The 15,501-nt window shown below is 38.6% G+C and overlaps 2 protein-coding genes across 2 annotated transcripts; one reads left to right on the forward strand and one right to left on the reverse strand.

Moving 5' to 3' along the window:
- Positions 1-175: 175 nt before the first annotated feature.
- Positions 176-2,389, reverse strand: LOC103506455 (troponin C). Its single transcript, XM_008470842.3, has 4 exons — positions 2,225-2,389; positions 1,822-1,941; positions 1,435-1,566; positions 176-979 (listed from the first exon to the last, which is right to left on the reverse strand). The coding sequence occupies exons 1-4, from the start codon at positions 2,364-2,366 to the stop codon at positions 951-953; spliced, it is 423 nt and encodes a 140-aa protein (XP_008469064.1). The 5' UTR covers positions 2,367-2,389; the 3' UTR covers positions 176-950.
- Positions 2,390-5,033: 2,644 nt separating this feature from the next.
- LOC103506457 (probable Xaa-Pro aminopeptidase P) lies at positions 5,034-15,280 on the forward strand. The gene is made up of 13 exons (XM_026821516.1): positions 5,034-5,766; positions 9,470-9,618; positions 9,754-9,936; positions 10,234-10,345; positions 10,691-10,804; positions 11,238-11,475; positions 11,897-11,999; positions 12,337-12,483; positions 12,829-13,039; positions 13,550-13,783; positions 14,383-14,483; positions 14,683-14,772; positions 15,130-15,280. The coding sequence occupies exons 1-13, from the start codon at positions 5,712-5,714 to the stop codon at positions 15,247-15,249; spliced, it is 1,857 nt and encodes a 618-aa protein (XP_026677317.1). The 5' UTR covers positions 5,034-5,711; the 3' UTR covers positions 15,250-15,280.
- The last annotated feature ends 221 nt before the right edge of the window (positions 15,281-15,501 follow it).

The raw sequence follows: 15,501 nt of genomic DNA on the forward strand, positions 1-15,501 counted from the left end.
AGTCCCGGGTTTGATAACCACCATCGATAAAAATTTGTACTCGTTCTTCGATTGCAAATGTTTCAAAGGGTTACTTCCTGATGTTCTCGTGTTGACCCAGCACCTAAATAGGAACTATTAATCGTACGTACGATACCTAGACTAGGAAGAAATACTACTTAGCGGAATAACCAAGTTGGTTTTAGTTTCCATATGAGATCAAACTTATTAAATATTATATCAATACTTTCGCAGAAGGTATGCACCTCATATTATCTTTGGTTTGTCAATGTCAACTAAAACTAATTGACACATGTTTCATTATATTATTATATTTACAACTTGATCAAACCTTTTGAGACCCATTCTTTCATGTTTGTTTCCAAATGATCAAATCAGATAGTTTTAGGCTCTTGAAATTTCACTTTGTAGCATTTTATTTCAACCAGTAATGTGATCAGTTCACACAACTTCCAAATAAAGAATACATTTTTGCCGTAAAAGCAACAATTTGAATTCTTGACTAGGTTTATACCTTGGTATATCAAACTTCCCCAATACCTTTGTATGTATATCAGATCCGTACTATCATATTTCGTGATTTCATTATTGAATGTTGGAATCACCATGGAAAAAGAAGGGTGAAATATGCCGTTGGGTTTTCCACATTCGAAAGAAAACACTACAAGTGATTTGTCCCTTTCTTATGTATGTTTTTCTAATATTTTGATTTCATATTTTATATTATTTGTATATTTTCATTTTACATTTTTTAATTTAATTTTTATTATTTTTAAAAAGCTTTTATTTACAAAATAGGATTAATGTTTTTGTACATACCTAAACAATAATTATTTCATTTTGATTCATTAGTCATTTTTTCTTAATGAATAAACTTGTCTGTGTGTATAAATAATAATAAGACGGTGTTGTTGGTGCTCATTTTGGTCCTCTTTCCAGCATGAATCATTTCATTCTCCAGTCATCATTTCCATGAATTCTAAAAGCAAACGAGAGAAATCATAGATTTAAGCCGAGATTACATTGAACTACTCTTCATATAAAAGGCGTAATTTGTTAGAAACTCAATTTGTCACCAAACTATTACAAAGCAAATACCTACATGAGTAAGAAACGAGACTTGAAATCTCGTCTCGTGACTTCATTACGAAACAAAATCCATGTTTCGTGAAACAATAAAACCCCTGGTATGTTTACTTATGCTACATGCAATAATTGACGTTACAGAGCACGTTGCATATTTTGATGTTTCACATAAGGAGTTTGTCGTTTTTCAGCAAATACCTACTACGAGTAAAATTAAACGTCTCATCTTCATCCCCCCTTTATTACCTTTAGTGGAACAGTAGATACCTACGTAATGATTGAGTGGGAAAATTTTTCAAAATGAGGCCCCAGAATCATTGGAAATCCGATTAGCAACTTGCAACTTACCATCGAAGTCCACTGTACCAGATCCATCCGTGTCGATTTCCTGAATGATGCCATCCAGATCTTCCGGATTCAGTTTATCGTCCAGGGCTGCCAGAATCTCCCTCAATGTAGCCGTTGTGATATATCCGTTGCCTGAAAAGGGAGGAGGGGTAACCATTAGGAAGCTAATTTGGGGCATTGGAAATACACAACTGTGCTGAAAGAAATTTTCACCATCGACTACTGCAGAAAAAATACTTGTGCTTAATTCCTTCATTTTCTGCGAGGGACGACATTATGGTCAAGGCTACGTTGAGGACACTTCTATTAATTAGCATGGTTATTTTCTCTTGGGTCGATACTAGACTATGGTCAATGGTTGGTTCTTCGTTGGGGACGACTGTTTACCTTCTCTGTCGTAAAGTCTGAAAGCTTCCTTGAGTTCTTCTTGCATGGCTTCAGCATCATCTTCTTCCAAGAAGTGAGTGGCTATCCTGCAGAAACCGTCAAAATTGACTTTGCCTGTAGCTGTGGAAAACAAAAGAGTAAAGGAAAGGATTTGAACATTGTAGAGAAAACACACAAAGAAATATTCAGTCCCTCTTACCTATCCAAGTCTGGTTAGAAAATTTCCACCCTGACCGGGATTCGAACCCAGCACCTCCGGGTTGAGAGTCAGTGCTCTTGACCACTGGGCCTTAAAACATATTAGTCTTGTTTTAGTGTTGTGGTGTGTCCTAGTCCAAGCCGGAAAAACATCAATTCTATGGGGAATCAAACCAGGGACCTACTAAAACGGCATCACTCTTACCATCCGGGTCATTTTCATCAATGAGAGCCTGTAGTTCCGTGTCATCAAACAGTTGTCCCATGGTATTGAGAATAGTACTGATCTTCAGAGTGTCTATAAACCCGGTCTTAGCAGTGTCAAACATCTGGAATGCCTTTCGCATGACTGGAAACAAAACAGAGATTATGTTGGGAATGGAAGGTAAAAATTTTTTAGGACCACGAAATGAGTAGTCCGTTTGAGTTTTAATTTCGGTTTGAGCAATCTGATTTTCTGAAATTTTTAAAAATCAACCAATCAGATTGCTCAATCCGAGAGTTAAACTTGAAGTGGAGTTTAAACTCACTTTGTGGCCCCGGCTCAAGGGTGTCATAATAAATTTATTGTAACCTAAGGTATAACTACTAAGGTTTTAACTATGTACATAGTTTTAAGTAACGCGCATTTTACCCATTCGGCGACAAGCTACCAGTCTTCTCATATGGACTTCACCCAGCCCGAGTGGGCCAGGAAAAGCTAGCAGTACACAATTGCCCAGAAGGTCACCCATCCGAATTGTAACCACGCTAGGGCTGCCAAACTCCGATCGCCAAAAGCTAATAATTAGAGGCCTCGATCAACTCAACTAGGAATACATGAGAATATGGCTTGATTGGCTACCTACTTGGCTTTTTCATTTCTCGTCTGCCCCAATTTCATGTAACGAGTGCCCTACACAATGTACTTGACGTGTCGTAACACTTCAATGGGGATCATCAATCATTTGTGTTGACAAAAGAGTTCTTTAGTTTTTTTCTCTCTTTATTTTCAAGCAATGAAAAAAAAAAAAAAAAAAAAAAAAAAAAAAAAAAAAAAAAAAACCCAAAAAAGAATATATGTGCCTACAACGTACGTATTAAAAACTTGACGGAGTTCAACTTTTCATTGAAGAACAATCCGATCATAACTTGAAACCTTGAAAGGGTTCTTGGAATCTCCATTTGATATTAAAATAGGTAAGTAATACCTATGAACTACCAACAAAAAGTCTTTTGTCTTTTGGGATCGCTGAAAAATCACTCTTAGCAAAAAAGAACGGTGTACCAGGAGGTACACTGTACGACAATGTGGAATTTGTTCCAAATGTGAATTTTCTTTGAGACGTGTGGCGTGAAAAGCATGCTGAATTCGGGATGTGGCAAATGAAGCATGTATAACAACAGCTCAAATGTTGGTTATTTTATTGTTTTCACATATTATATGAAATTTCAAATCTCCCTCCCCTCTCGACCAGTAGAGATGATGGATAGGGTCGAAGTTGCCAAATAAAGTGACACCTGATCATGTTGACACTGTATACACTGAGCGGCGGACTTCTCAACTTCTCTTAGAAAGCGGCTACATGCATCAACATGTGTAGATACCTCGTTACGTCGTTACCTACCTCTCTACCGTGGAACAAGCTGGTCCTAACCAACATACGAGTAAACACTAGAAAATTTTAAACGACAAAAAGGTACTAATTTACCGAAAATCTTCAATAGGTACAGACTACAGATGCTTCAATGAAGTCTTGAAAACCAATTCAGAAGATTTGGGTTCCTTGTGTTCTCAGATAAAATCTTTAGTGATCCAGGATTCCTGCCATTCAAATAGGCCAGGATTTATGAAGTCATTGGGACTTAGTGTGACGTTACTAAAAGATGGTAAAGAAGAACCGGCTGTAATGTGGTCACTTCACTTTATTTTGGTCACCAAAAAGTTGACTGGTATCATCTTGGCAATTTGGACTTTATTTACAGCTGCTTTGAACAGGTTACTAACGTTACGTACATGATGAGGACCTGCACTGTGAAACTTCAAATTAGATCAATAATTAAATTAGAGGTGACAAGACCCTACTCCCTCGTAAGATCCGACGGTTGGTGACTGGTAAAATTTAGGTTGTAGAGCTCTAGACAAACGTTTTAATCTAGGTCGACCTGGAAACACATCAATGTTGTGTTGACATCGAGAAATTTCGAAATGACTTTGCAGAAATTTGAGAGAAAAAAGTTCGAAGAATACATTGCGAGTTAACCTTTTCAAGTCTCGAGGCTGTGTCAAGATTGGCACCCAATAAGCTCTTCAGATTTGGCCACTGGCTCCGCCACGGTCTAAAGAGATATCCAAGATCATAGGATCCACTTGGTCTGAACAGGTAAAGGCCAATGCTTCTCATTTCATCCAAGGTCAGAACTTATACTGCACTAATCCGGGTTATTACGAATAATTGGTCCGGAACAGAGCTAAGGCAAAAATCTAGCCAGACTCGAAAATCTCGAAATTAACTCTGGTCGGGGCTTCTCAATGTATATAATGGATTGTTGATTCATAGGAATCAATACGTTACCTGTATTCGTCCCTATGAATCCCACTATAGGGAGTACTTGCCCTGTACATTTCACACTGGAAACATTCTCGCCCTATGAAGCGCGTTATAAATTTGATTTGCTCACTAGTGCGTAGCGATGCAGAAATGAGTTGGCATCCCACGATATGTGGAGAAAATAATGAAAATATTGTTCACACCTCATTCACGAAATAAATCATAAATTCAACTCGGGAGGTGTTTCTTCTGCGAAAATAAACTGAAAATTATCAACTCAAGTTCTAGAGGCCTCACTGTGGCGACGATTAAACTTATCACAGACTGTCCGAATAGATAATGTTCGTTCACGGAACGGCTGACTTTCCTCCTATCCTTCCTTGGGACGATTCCATTGTTACAGTCCCTCTATCAAGGGACAAGTAGCGCTAGTCAGCTGATAGATAATTCGCTATCCGCGTATACTTAGCGATAGGACAACTTATCACAGACTGTCCGAATAGATAATGTTCGTTCTCGGAACGGCTGACTTTCCTCCTATCCTTCCTCGGGACGATAAGACTTCCATTGTTACAGTCCCTCTATCAAGGGACAAGTAGCGCTAGTCAGCTGATAGATAATTCGCTATCCGCGTATACTTAGCGATAGGAAAGGTTCTTCGGTAAATGGGGAAAGGCACTCAAATCTCTGCAATTTCGGAAATTTGGATCGAATACAATGCTAGTTCGTTCATGGAAAACCAACCTCAGTGGTGTAGTGGCTACCGCGGTAGACTTCGGATCTGAAGGTTGGTGGTTCGAGTCCAAGTCAAGTCTTTAAATTGAGTGTGGTGTATTAACCAGGGAATGACATTTGTGACATCCATGTATGCTTAACACAATTAAAATTCCGTTCATGGGAAATAGAGAGAACGAAGACCGCCGCTATTGCGAAGGGTTAACTGAGGCAGTGACAACGAGGATTGGAAAAGAAATTGACTTGCATATTAAAACAAACATCATGGAAGAAATGTGAGGAGCCCCCCTTTCTCTCGGCTGGGATTGGCTGGAAATGCAGTCTCATGACGGAAAGAAACGCTAAGGACCCACTCGCTAGGGGGTCGCCGAATCTTGTAGATAAAACATTGACTCTACCATGGGTTAGTTCTTAGAGGTTGTTAGGATGGCGTGCATCAATTTTGTGTTCAAGATCCTTCTGAGTGGAGTGCTCCTAGCCGGTAAGTCACCAAATGCATGTTTTCCATCGCTAGTGTTTTTATTTACAAAGCTTGCGATTTATTATTAATTTTTCCATTTTTTTTTTTTTTCAATACCTAGTACCTACCAAAATTTCAGTAGATTTGTATGTACTTAAATTATTATTATTAATATACATTCAAGTCGGTCAAGTGCCTTCTCAGACTTGGATCAGCTTTTTGAGCAGATAAACCTTTAGTATAGATCCTATTCCCTTAATACCTACAACAGCTCTTAATCTTTTTCTAGACGTAAAAATCCGAATCTGCAATACTTGGGGATATGGGGATATTCGTGTAATCCTGTCCCTGCGTTTTATAGGTCAATCCATTTACCTATCGAAGTTAAACGTCTAAAACTTGTCTGACGACACCCGACAAATATGTAAATAATTTTCGTTTTTAGTCGAAAAAAAAAAAACGATATATTGGAACTTGAAAAATGTAGGTTGGATTTTTGCCAATTTATGAAATAGATTTGAATTTACTCAAATGAACATACTTTTTACACCTCTACAGTGCATTTTTACTTTTTTTTTTCACTCGCTTTACTTTTGATAGGTAAACGATACCCGCTATAGGCTGGATTTTGTGTACAGCACCCTAGAAAAGTGCTTGGGTAGCTTTAACCATTTTTATTTTGATATATGTACAAAATCAATCATACGTACAGAATGAATGAAAATAAAAGTGTTAATAGAAATGATAGCATGTGACTAGTTTCTTATAATAGAAAAGTATAGGTAATTCAGACAGGTATTATACTGATCAAACCGTTATTTTCACTCCTTGTTTATGTCCTCTGAATGTATGTTTGTCTGTTTAATTAGACTGAACTTCCTTCAAGATAAAATCCACCAGAGGTAAAAAATTGAAATGCCTTAAGATCAAAACAGGGTGGAGTGGAGAGCATAGCGCATAGAGCAGGTAGAGGGAAGTGACAACTTCAAACCGCATAGAACTGAGAGCAAAAAGATCTAATTTGAGGGTCATTCATTTCAATGGACACGTCTATGAGAATCTGAGGTGTCCTACATTCTGGTCTTCATACCATAAGTCTGTAATGGGAAGAATTCATTCAAAAGTATTCCATCTTGTTAAAAAATCAAAATAATAATTGAAAATTATTTTGAGACAAAAATAAATTGAAAATTTCAATTTAATTGAAAATACCTTTACCTATTTGTATTACCTCTTACTACCTTCTTCGGAGGTACCTATATTATTTTCAATACGGTTTACGGTGTCTACCTGTCTGGGTAGATTTTAGTCAATATCTGCCAGTAGGTACGTAGGTACTTCATGTGATGTGTTTGGCACAGGCCGAAATCCTACAGTCTTTTGTTTTAGGAGCCTTCGATGGCTTGATCATGTCCTTATGAGGGTTCTCAAGTCCCTTGAGTTCTTGGAGCAATATTGTTTGTACATACATAGTTTCCCCAGTTAGAAAGTTGGAATCCCGTTCATTCAGAAAGCTAGGTCGGTAGCGGCCGGCGGCCTAGGTATCAACCCCTCTCCATTCCCGGAAAATAATGAGGAAAAATTTCGAGAATATTTAAAACTTTAGTAGATGGATACCTGTGTTATTTATTTATCTTTTAATAGTTAGATACCTAGGAACCGATAATGGTGCGATTACGAAACAATGAAAACAATTACAAGCAGAAATTTGCCAGAGGAGCTAGTACCAAAATGTAAGAAAGTAATGATTATCTCAGCGGGGGGACACGATAAGTCTGATGTATCCAAAGTTAACTTTCTACTCCTAAATGAAAATAGTCTGACCTGAAATTGTCTTCTCAGTTAACCCTTTGTTTATAGACTGTGTTTTAATTGTAGAGTAATTATGAACTATTAGTTTGGTAGTTATGATTCATCCAGATGAATATGGCAGCAAGGAGTCATCGACCCAAAATGAAAGAACCAATCAGAATGCGAGAACTCCTTGCATTGTTGCAATTAAGGTAAAGGTCTATTTTTATAAACTCTCTCTTTTAAAAAGCAGAGGTAGCTTCGATCTGTAACCTTTTTTTTGAGGGTCAAGTCCAAGAGGTTGAATTCTAGAACAGGTAAAGATGGTATCTATTTTTAATACTCGCATCGGGTACTTATTATGCAATTTGGTATGTTTGTGATCATTCATTATCATTACCTATCTGGATTTAGTAGACATCGTGTTGTTCTAATTTCAGTTTTTTAGTAATTAATTATTTTATTTAGAGCAATGTTATCAATTAATTATTTTATTTAGAGCAATATACTGCCAAAATGAGACTGAAAAGTCCCTTTCCCTTTACTTGAGCAGTCCAAACAAAGTCTTTGTTCAAAAAATGAAATAAAATAATAATAAACAATTTATTATTATTCAATTCTAGTAAGAAATCATCTTTTCGTTACTTTTTATAGGAATACATAAATCATTACGAATACTGAATACCATCGGCATAAAAAAAAAAGTATCATTGTGGGAGGAAGCACTGTGCAATGTACCTTCCTCCTTTAAAGATATTCTACCGTTGAACCTTTGACACGTTTGGCAACGTAGCCTACTTTTTAGATGAATCCTTGCTGCCATATTCAAATGGATGAACCATAGTTATCTCTACTCCTTTGCATGATCGTCAAAAATGGTTGTGAATCAAAGATGTTAGGACCGGAGGAAAAAGGCAAAGTTTTTAAGATTTTTACCAAATTTTTGAGGGCAAAGGCTTAGCTTTGGCTGGTGATTCTGTCAAACCGCCCCTTTCTTTCCTGTCAAGACATCCATTGAGGCCATTTTCCAAGGATGAACCATTGATATCGATGGTTCTTGCCAGAAAGCTAAGCCTTTTTCATTATGACAATTACATAACCGCCCAAACAATGCTTATTTCAGTTTTTTTTTTTTTTTAGCAGATTTGGCGTCTGCATCTCATTGTACCTACGTATCGATACTGCTAATGTTAATTACACAGAACAAAAGATGTCTACCTCAAATTATTTCCTCATCAAAGCAATTTACTGTCTAGGAATCATACTTAGTGATCCTGATCTATGGAGGTCGGGATTTACACTGATTGTTTGACTGAAGATAATATATCTCAGCAAGACACTAGGATAAAGAAAGTGATAGCACTTTCCAATGACAATATGATTGGGTGTTCTTGAAACACTATTAGGACACACTTGGTAGTTAATTGTTCCATTCGAAACTGAATATAAACTTTGATTAGATATCTAGGTGCCAATATTCTCAGTTTTTGGTATTGATTAAAGTTGCTAGTTTTTTCCTTCCATTAAGGCGCCTTCACTCTACGGACAGTAGGTCGTTCGCGCCGAATGGCTAGTTTTGAATTTATTTTCAAAGGTCATATGAAATATTTTCAAAGGTCATTGAAAATATTATGTCGTACACAAAAAGCCCACATGAAGCTAGGTGTAGGGGCAAGCAGCAATTTAATTAGGGGTTGAGATTCTAAGAAAATATGTGAGTTGATTATGGCCATTTGACATAATAGGTATGTCCTTACCTTACGGTTTCGGCTATTTGCATTTCGTAGTAAGTAACTACAAGGACAATCCCCGAAGGCATTTTCGAGATTCATCTCTTTCAGTGGAACATTAATAATAATGATGCTTTCTAAATCTACAAAATAGTGATGCTTTTTCTTGAAATGTTGAAAGTTTTGTTCTCTCAAATCCTCAGGATGCTATGCCTCCGGTGCACATCACAACACATCACTCGCTCATTCTCACGTTACAAGTGATGTGAATCAGAGATTATCCCTGCTCAGATCTGTCATGAGAAGTCGAGGAGTGTCCGTGTATATTATTGTTAATGGAGACGATCATCAGGTGAGTATAATACCAGGTAACCAGGGCAATTCATATGTATGTACAAAGGTACATGTCATCCTCTATTTTAAGAATAGAACCCGATCAACACTGACAGGAATTTCACGTCTCATTTTGTATGATTTTATGTTTCAGACCAAGCAACACGGACCTTGGGACAAGAGACTCGAGTACATTTCTGGATTCACAGGAGAATCAGGTCAAGGTGTAGTGACCCAAACAACGGCAGTTCTGTGGACAGAGGCTAAATATTGGGAGAGGGCTGATAGCGAACTGAGTGGCACAGAGTGGACTTTGTGCAGAACCGACTTTACTGGGGTGAGTTTACGAGCCTTACACCTTGCACCTGATGATCAATCTTGATAGAAGGGTTACAGTTGTTGTTGTAGCGTGTACAATTGTAGCGACTGACAGCAAAATCCAATCAATCAGGTGCCAGTCCAAGGAATGTTGCAACTTCCTTCGGGTACATCCAGAGGTCAATGACTGACAAAGTTGTAGGGTTCTTTGGGCATGTGAAGGTTGAGCACTTGAAGGGTTACAGACTGAACACCCTTCGCCTTTGAAGCAGATAGCACGGCCTCAGATATTAACAATCTTTTCAACTGTTAACAGAGTCCCAACATGAACCAATGGATCGCAACTCATGCCAAATACACCGACAAGATAGCCAGTGATCCGCTCAAATGGGAATTCAGCGAGTGGTTGAATCTAGACAACTATCTCAGTAAGTACAGGGTTCGATTCTTAGACAGAAAAGTAAAAATTCAAATGGAACTTGACTGGGACGGATTCCAAGTGGTCTACACTCTACAAGTCTACACCTTCAAGAAGCTACATACTCGTACAGTGACAAGCGTGTTGTTGTTGTAGAAGTAACAGCGGATCAGGATTTCTCTCCAAACTCTTATCCCAAAGGTAGATCGAAGAACTAGCCTGTCGGTATTGTCGATGAATATACAAAATGCTCAAAATTAGGTATAACCATTCCTGAAACTGGAACTAGCACTCATAACCTGACATATTTTAGTTGGTTTTCTCATAATACTATAATATTATATTTGGTTTCCAGGGGCCCATGGTCTGCAACTGAATTTGCTCACAGAAAACCTCGTGGATTCCATTTGGTATCCAAAACCTTCGCTGCCCCCAAGTGTTGTCTTCATTCACCCTCTGGAATATGCAGGTAAGTTCACTATTAGTTAAAGTCTTGAGGACTATTCTAGTCAGCAAATGCGGAAGTCACAAAAGATCCAATAAGGTGGCAGTGACAGGGCTTGAGTAGCCGATGGCCTTACTTGTACCAATACTAAGTTTTCGTCAAAATGATGACAAAATAAAGGGTGTAACGTCACTTACATCCTATTTCGGGCGTGTGCATTTTTGTATAGAAAATTTCGTTCTGAACAAAACTGGGAAAGGATCATCTTTCCATCTCTTATCTATGGCAAGTTATGGCCAATTTTGTGAACCTTGTAACATTGTGTTCATTTGCAAATGAAAACTTCAAACGCGAATATCTCGAAACTAGGTTTTTGAAGTTTTGCCCTTCTTCCAGATCATGCCTCAATTATTTTCGGTATTTCTCATGATTCGTTATTTATTCGTTCGAAATTCAGGAGAGCCTTGGGAAAACAAAGTCCAATCCATGAAAGACTTCATGAGTTCCAAGTCTGTCGATGTAATGGTGATCACGGCTTTGGATCAAATTGCCTGGCTTCTCAATTTGAGGGGCAAGGACAACCCATTCTCGCCTCTGTTCAAAGCTTATTTTGTCATCAGTACGTCCCTGTGTGTGCTATATCTGCCCAAGAACAAGATAACGCCCGTGCTGAGAAACTATCTGGGGGATATCGTGTAAGTATGGACATAGCGTGTTCCGTATGATTGGTTGATCCAAGCAGAAGAGATTTTGATCGCTCTCAGTCAAGTCAAGAGAGTTTGGTCAAATGAAAAAGGTGAAAGATTTTGCTCATGCTGGAAAACGGATAGATTCAACTTTTTTCTTTCTTTTTTGCCAGAAATAGGAAAGACTATCACGTAAAAGTTTGCACCAGTCATGTTAGGAGACTGAAAATTTTGTCCATTCTGGATTCAACCTCTAGTATCAGACACACACAGAACAGACTATCACATGAAAGTCTGCAATAAATCTGACAGATTTTATCTAATTTGTAGACTCAGTCTTAGACAGACAAATAAAGCTGATAGCGATTTGTTGGAATTTTGCCCAGGTACCGACGCGACGTCTGTATTTAAACTGTTGACTCTTTTTCAGGATTAAACCGTACGATCTGGTGTGGACAGACCTACCAGAATTTGTCAGGACAGGCAAATGCCTTTACTTGCCGGACGAAGCTAACTTCTTACTCTATGCTTGGGTAAGTGGATCAATAGAAGTCTTATATCAATCAATCAACCAACCAATCAACCAATCAATCAATCAATCAATCAATTTTATTTGACAATTGACAATCTGAGCTAATTGTACAGATGAAAAATGCTGAAACAGCAGGCTTCCAAGATGACAAAGGATATCATATTGAGGGATATTGGTATACGTGGAGAACGGCCGTTGATCGATGGTCAATAGACGAGGTGAATCTATGTTGTCGAGGCAGTGTGGGCGATTTCAATCGACATCGATCGACGGCCGTCGACTATGTGTGGACAACTGGACATAATTTTAAGCCATATGTTTTATTATTATTATTTCAGGTGCCTCCTCTCAAGTTACTCACAGGCCCCTCACCAGTGAAGGATCTCAAAGCTTACAAAAACAGTGCTGAAGCCAAAGGCATGAGAAATTCGCAGATTAAAGATGCCTTAGTTTGGGTCCGACTGGTGCATAGGATTGAGAAAGGAGTACGTGAAATTTTGGACCATAAGCAAGGGCGGCAAAATTAGACTTAAATTTTGGGTTTAGTTCGGATTTGAGTAAACTAGATATTACAGTACCACCATATCCAGAGGCAGGGAAAAAGGGCGAGAAAGATCGAAGAAAAGGAGGAAAGATTGTGTGAACCAAGAATTGAAAATTACAGGACACGAGGTGCATAGTAGAGCTGCCTGCAAAGGACTGACAAGAAACAACGACCCTATTTAGTTAACTCTTTGATGACCGATGTAAACTACACGATGTGTACTGTAGTTTACATCGAGATATGGACGTTCGAAGGGTTAAACAGAGGTATGCTTTTTCTTTTTCAGATCGAAAGCGGGGAACTCTGGGATGAGCTTAAAGTGTTGGAATGTGTCGATCAGCTACGAGGTGAACATTGGTCGTACATTGGCAACAGCTTCCCTCCCACGGCTGCACATGGTACCCACGCCACTGATGCAGAATACAGACCCGACGCTAAAACCAATGTGAAGATAGGAGACGACATCCTTCGAGTCTCTTACGGGAGTCAGTACCTGGGTAAGTAGCGAATGTAAGACGAACAATCTAATATTTTCATGATTATTTTCAACAGGTTTGATAGACAGGGAGAGAACTGTAACTACCTAACTACTAAGGTCTTATCGTCTTGAAATCGAAGAGAGGACAGGATAGGAGAAAGCCAGCCGTTCCGAGAACGAACCTTATCTGTTGAAAGTTGAAAGAGATGATTCTGAAGCAAGCGAATGAAATACGTGTTATGTAGGTACAAAAATTTGTTTGATTTTTCTGGAACGCATGGAGAAAGAGAGCCTTCATTGCAAATATGTATCCATCGTAGATTGAATTGAAACTGCCGAAAAACCTCAAAACTCCGTTTCATGTTAATATGTATGATGTATGTAAATATAGGCCGGGCGGCGCTTCGAACTCGACGTTCGCGCGACTCCCCACAAGCTTGATAGGCCGGGCATCGCGTCGCTTCGAACTATTGACGTTCGCGCACCTCTCGGCACGCTTGATGAAGTGACCCAAATTTCCTTTCTTCAGACGGTACAACCAAAGTGAACGCCATCCTCCACTGTGGCATCCCCACTCCTTTACAGCGAAGTGTCTACACGGCCATACTGAAAGGTCTCATCGCCCTAGTCACCACTCAATTCCTACCCGGCTCTTCTCTACACAGACTGGAATACCTACTGGAACAGCCTCTACTGGCCCTAGCCTTGGACTATAGGCCACAACGTGTTCATAGCATAGGAGAGTTCTTGCTGGTACAAGAAGGTAAGTCTCACTGGAGGCACTTGTTGTTGTGGCGGCTTCAGCTGTAGCCGAATGGTGATGCCATAATAAAGAAAAGATATCTTTTATATCTGCCATACACCGGGGTGGTATTCTCTAGCCACGTTTAATTGCCTCGTCCTGAACTACAGTCAACCATCGTTTTCTGGAGGCTTTCCACAGTAGTCAGCAACTATGTCAAGTTAAAACTCAAAACTGCTTCTGATCTGAAGCCTGTAGAAAAATGAAGAAATCAACTGAGAATGAGAGAGCTTAAAAATTGCATTTACATACTTTCAGGCAAACTAGAAAGGATTAGATTTTGAGAAAGAAAAATGTAGAGCAAAAGACAGGAGCGAACTACGAGAAGGTGCTAATTAAGAATAAGACCAACAGCTTAAAGTAGAAACACACTACCATCACGTCCCGTGACGTGATAGTAGTGTGGCTGTTTTGAGATGACTTACAATATTATGGAAAAAACTTTCAACTACATCTCTCTGACTCCCCATGAGCTCACGTGACGTGACGTGATGATAGTGTGTTTCCACCTGAAGGAGCTTATCAATGATTGATCCATTTCCTGTGTTTGACCATTTCAGACTTCAACTCCACACTCAACATCAACTTCTTCGGAGTGGTCGAACCTGAATATTTAGATTGCGGAATCAAAATCGGCCAAGTCATTCAAGTAGTACCAGCTGTAAGTACATTATGTAACCAAAAGCTACCAAAGAGCTACCTAGAGTAAAGAGGACACTTCAGTCTTATTCGAGCATATAAATAAGTATAATAATTTTACTAATGCAAAGATCTGGGTAACCAGAATTTCAAATTGAAGTACCTGAAATACATCAGACTATTATTTAGGTATACTTATAAAGTCTTGTTTTAATTTGCAGTACCGAGAACGCTACATGACCATGGAAGTGAGATCTCTCTTCCCATTCGAATCCCGACTGATAGATACTTCTCAACTAGAACCACATGAGGTAAGAACAAAACAAATCTGACGAAGTCATTGTCCAAGGGACATTTAGGAATCAGCAGCCAAACAATATCTGTACCTAATTACAAATTACCTATGCAAATTTATCAAGTCAACAGTTTGTGATGAAAGAAAAGTTTTCCAGAGTTAACAAAACCATTTAGTCACACTAGGTCTAAAATGGTTGTAGTGATGATTGAGAGGGAGCAACCAGACATATAATAAAAATGATTCCAATGGTGAACTCATTACAGTCATTGCCATGAGTCTCACTTTTGTTTTCAAAAGATAGCAGAGAACATCACAACTTTCGGGAATTTTGATCCAACAGTGTAAGTAATGAGCTATTGAATGATTTCAGATTCGCTGGATCAATGAGTTCCATGCTACAGTGAGATATGTCATAGGGGAACAACTAGTGGGCAGAGGACTGCATGCAGAATACAGAACTTTGATCAAGAAAACGGATCCCTTGGTGTGAACCATAGAGTAATACTAAATAAATGAATAAATAAACCTTTATTTGGTGGTCATTTAAAGGCACAATACATTACATACCTACAAGTAGGAAGTATTGAGAAATACTAAAACTACTAAAACAATGCTTCATGTATATAAAAAAAATATGTTGTGCAGAGTCTATGGACGTAGGCAGGGTGTCTACCAAAATGGAAAAATAAAATTCCCTGACTTTTCCCGGTTTTCCAGTCCAATTTTTCAAAATTTCCAGTCT

The sequence above is a fragment of the Diaphorina citri genome, unplaced genomic scaffold (assembly GCF_000475195.1).
Source record: "Diaphorina citri unplaced genomic scaffold, Diaci psyllid genome assembly version 1.1 scaffold237, whole genome shotgun sequence".
In the NCBI taxonomy this organism is placed as follows: Eukaryota; Metazoa; Arthropoda; class Insecta; order Hemiptera; family Psyllidae; genus Diaphorina; species Diaphorina citri.

Bases quoted from the DNA above. Each gene is read 5' to 3' on its own strand.
- LOC103506457 (XM_026821516.1), top strand. From the start codon at position 5,712: ATGGCGTGCATCAATTTTGTGTTCAAGATCCTTCTGAGTGGAGTGCTC. The intron at 10,346-10,690 runs GTAAGTACAGGG...TTTGGTTTCCAG, and splicing joins GAATCTAGACAACTATCTCA to GGGCCCATGGTCTGCAACTG. The intron at 14,773-15,129 runs GTAAGAACAAAA...GAATGATTTCAG, and splicing joins CTCAACTAGAACCACATGAG to ATTCGCTGGATCAATGAGTT.
- LOC103506455 (XM_008470842.3), bottom strand. From the start codon at position 2,366: ATGCGAAAGGCATTCCAGATGTTTGACACTGCTAAGACCGGGTTTATA. The intron at 1,567-1,821 runs GTAAACAGTCGT...CTCCCTTTTCAG, and splicing joins CAGACTTTACGACAGAGAAG to GCAACGGATATATCACAACG. The intron at 980-1,434 runs GTAAGTTGCAAG...GTTTGCTTTTAG, and splicing joins TGGTACAGTGGACTTCGATG to AATTCATGGAAATGATGACT.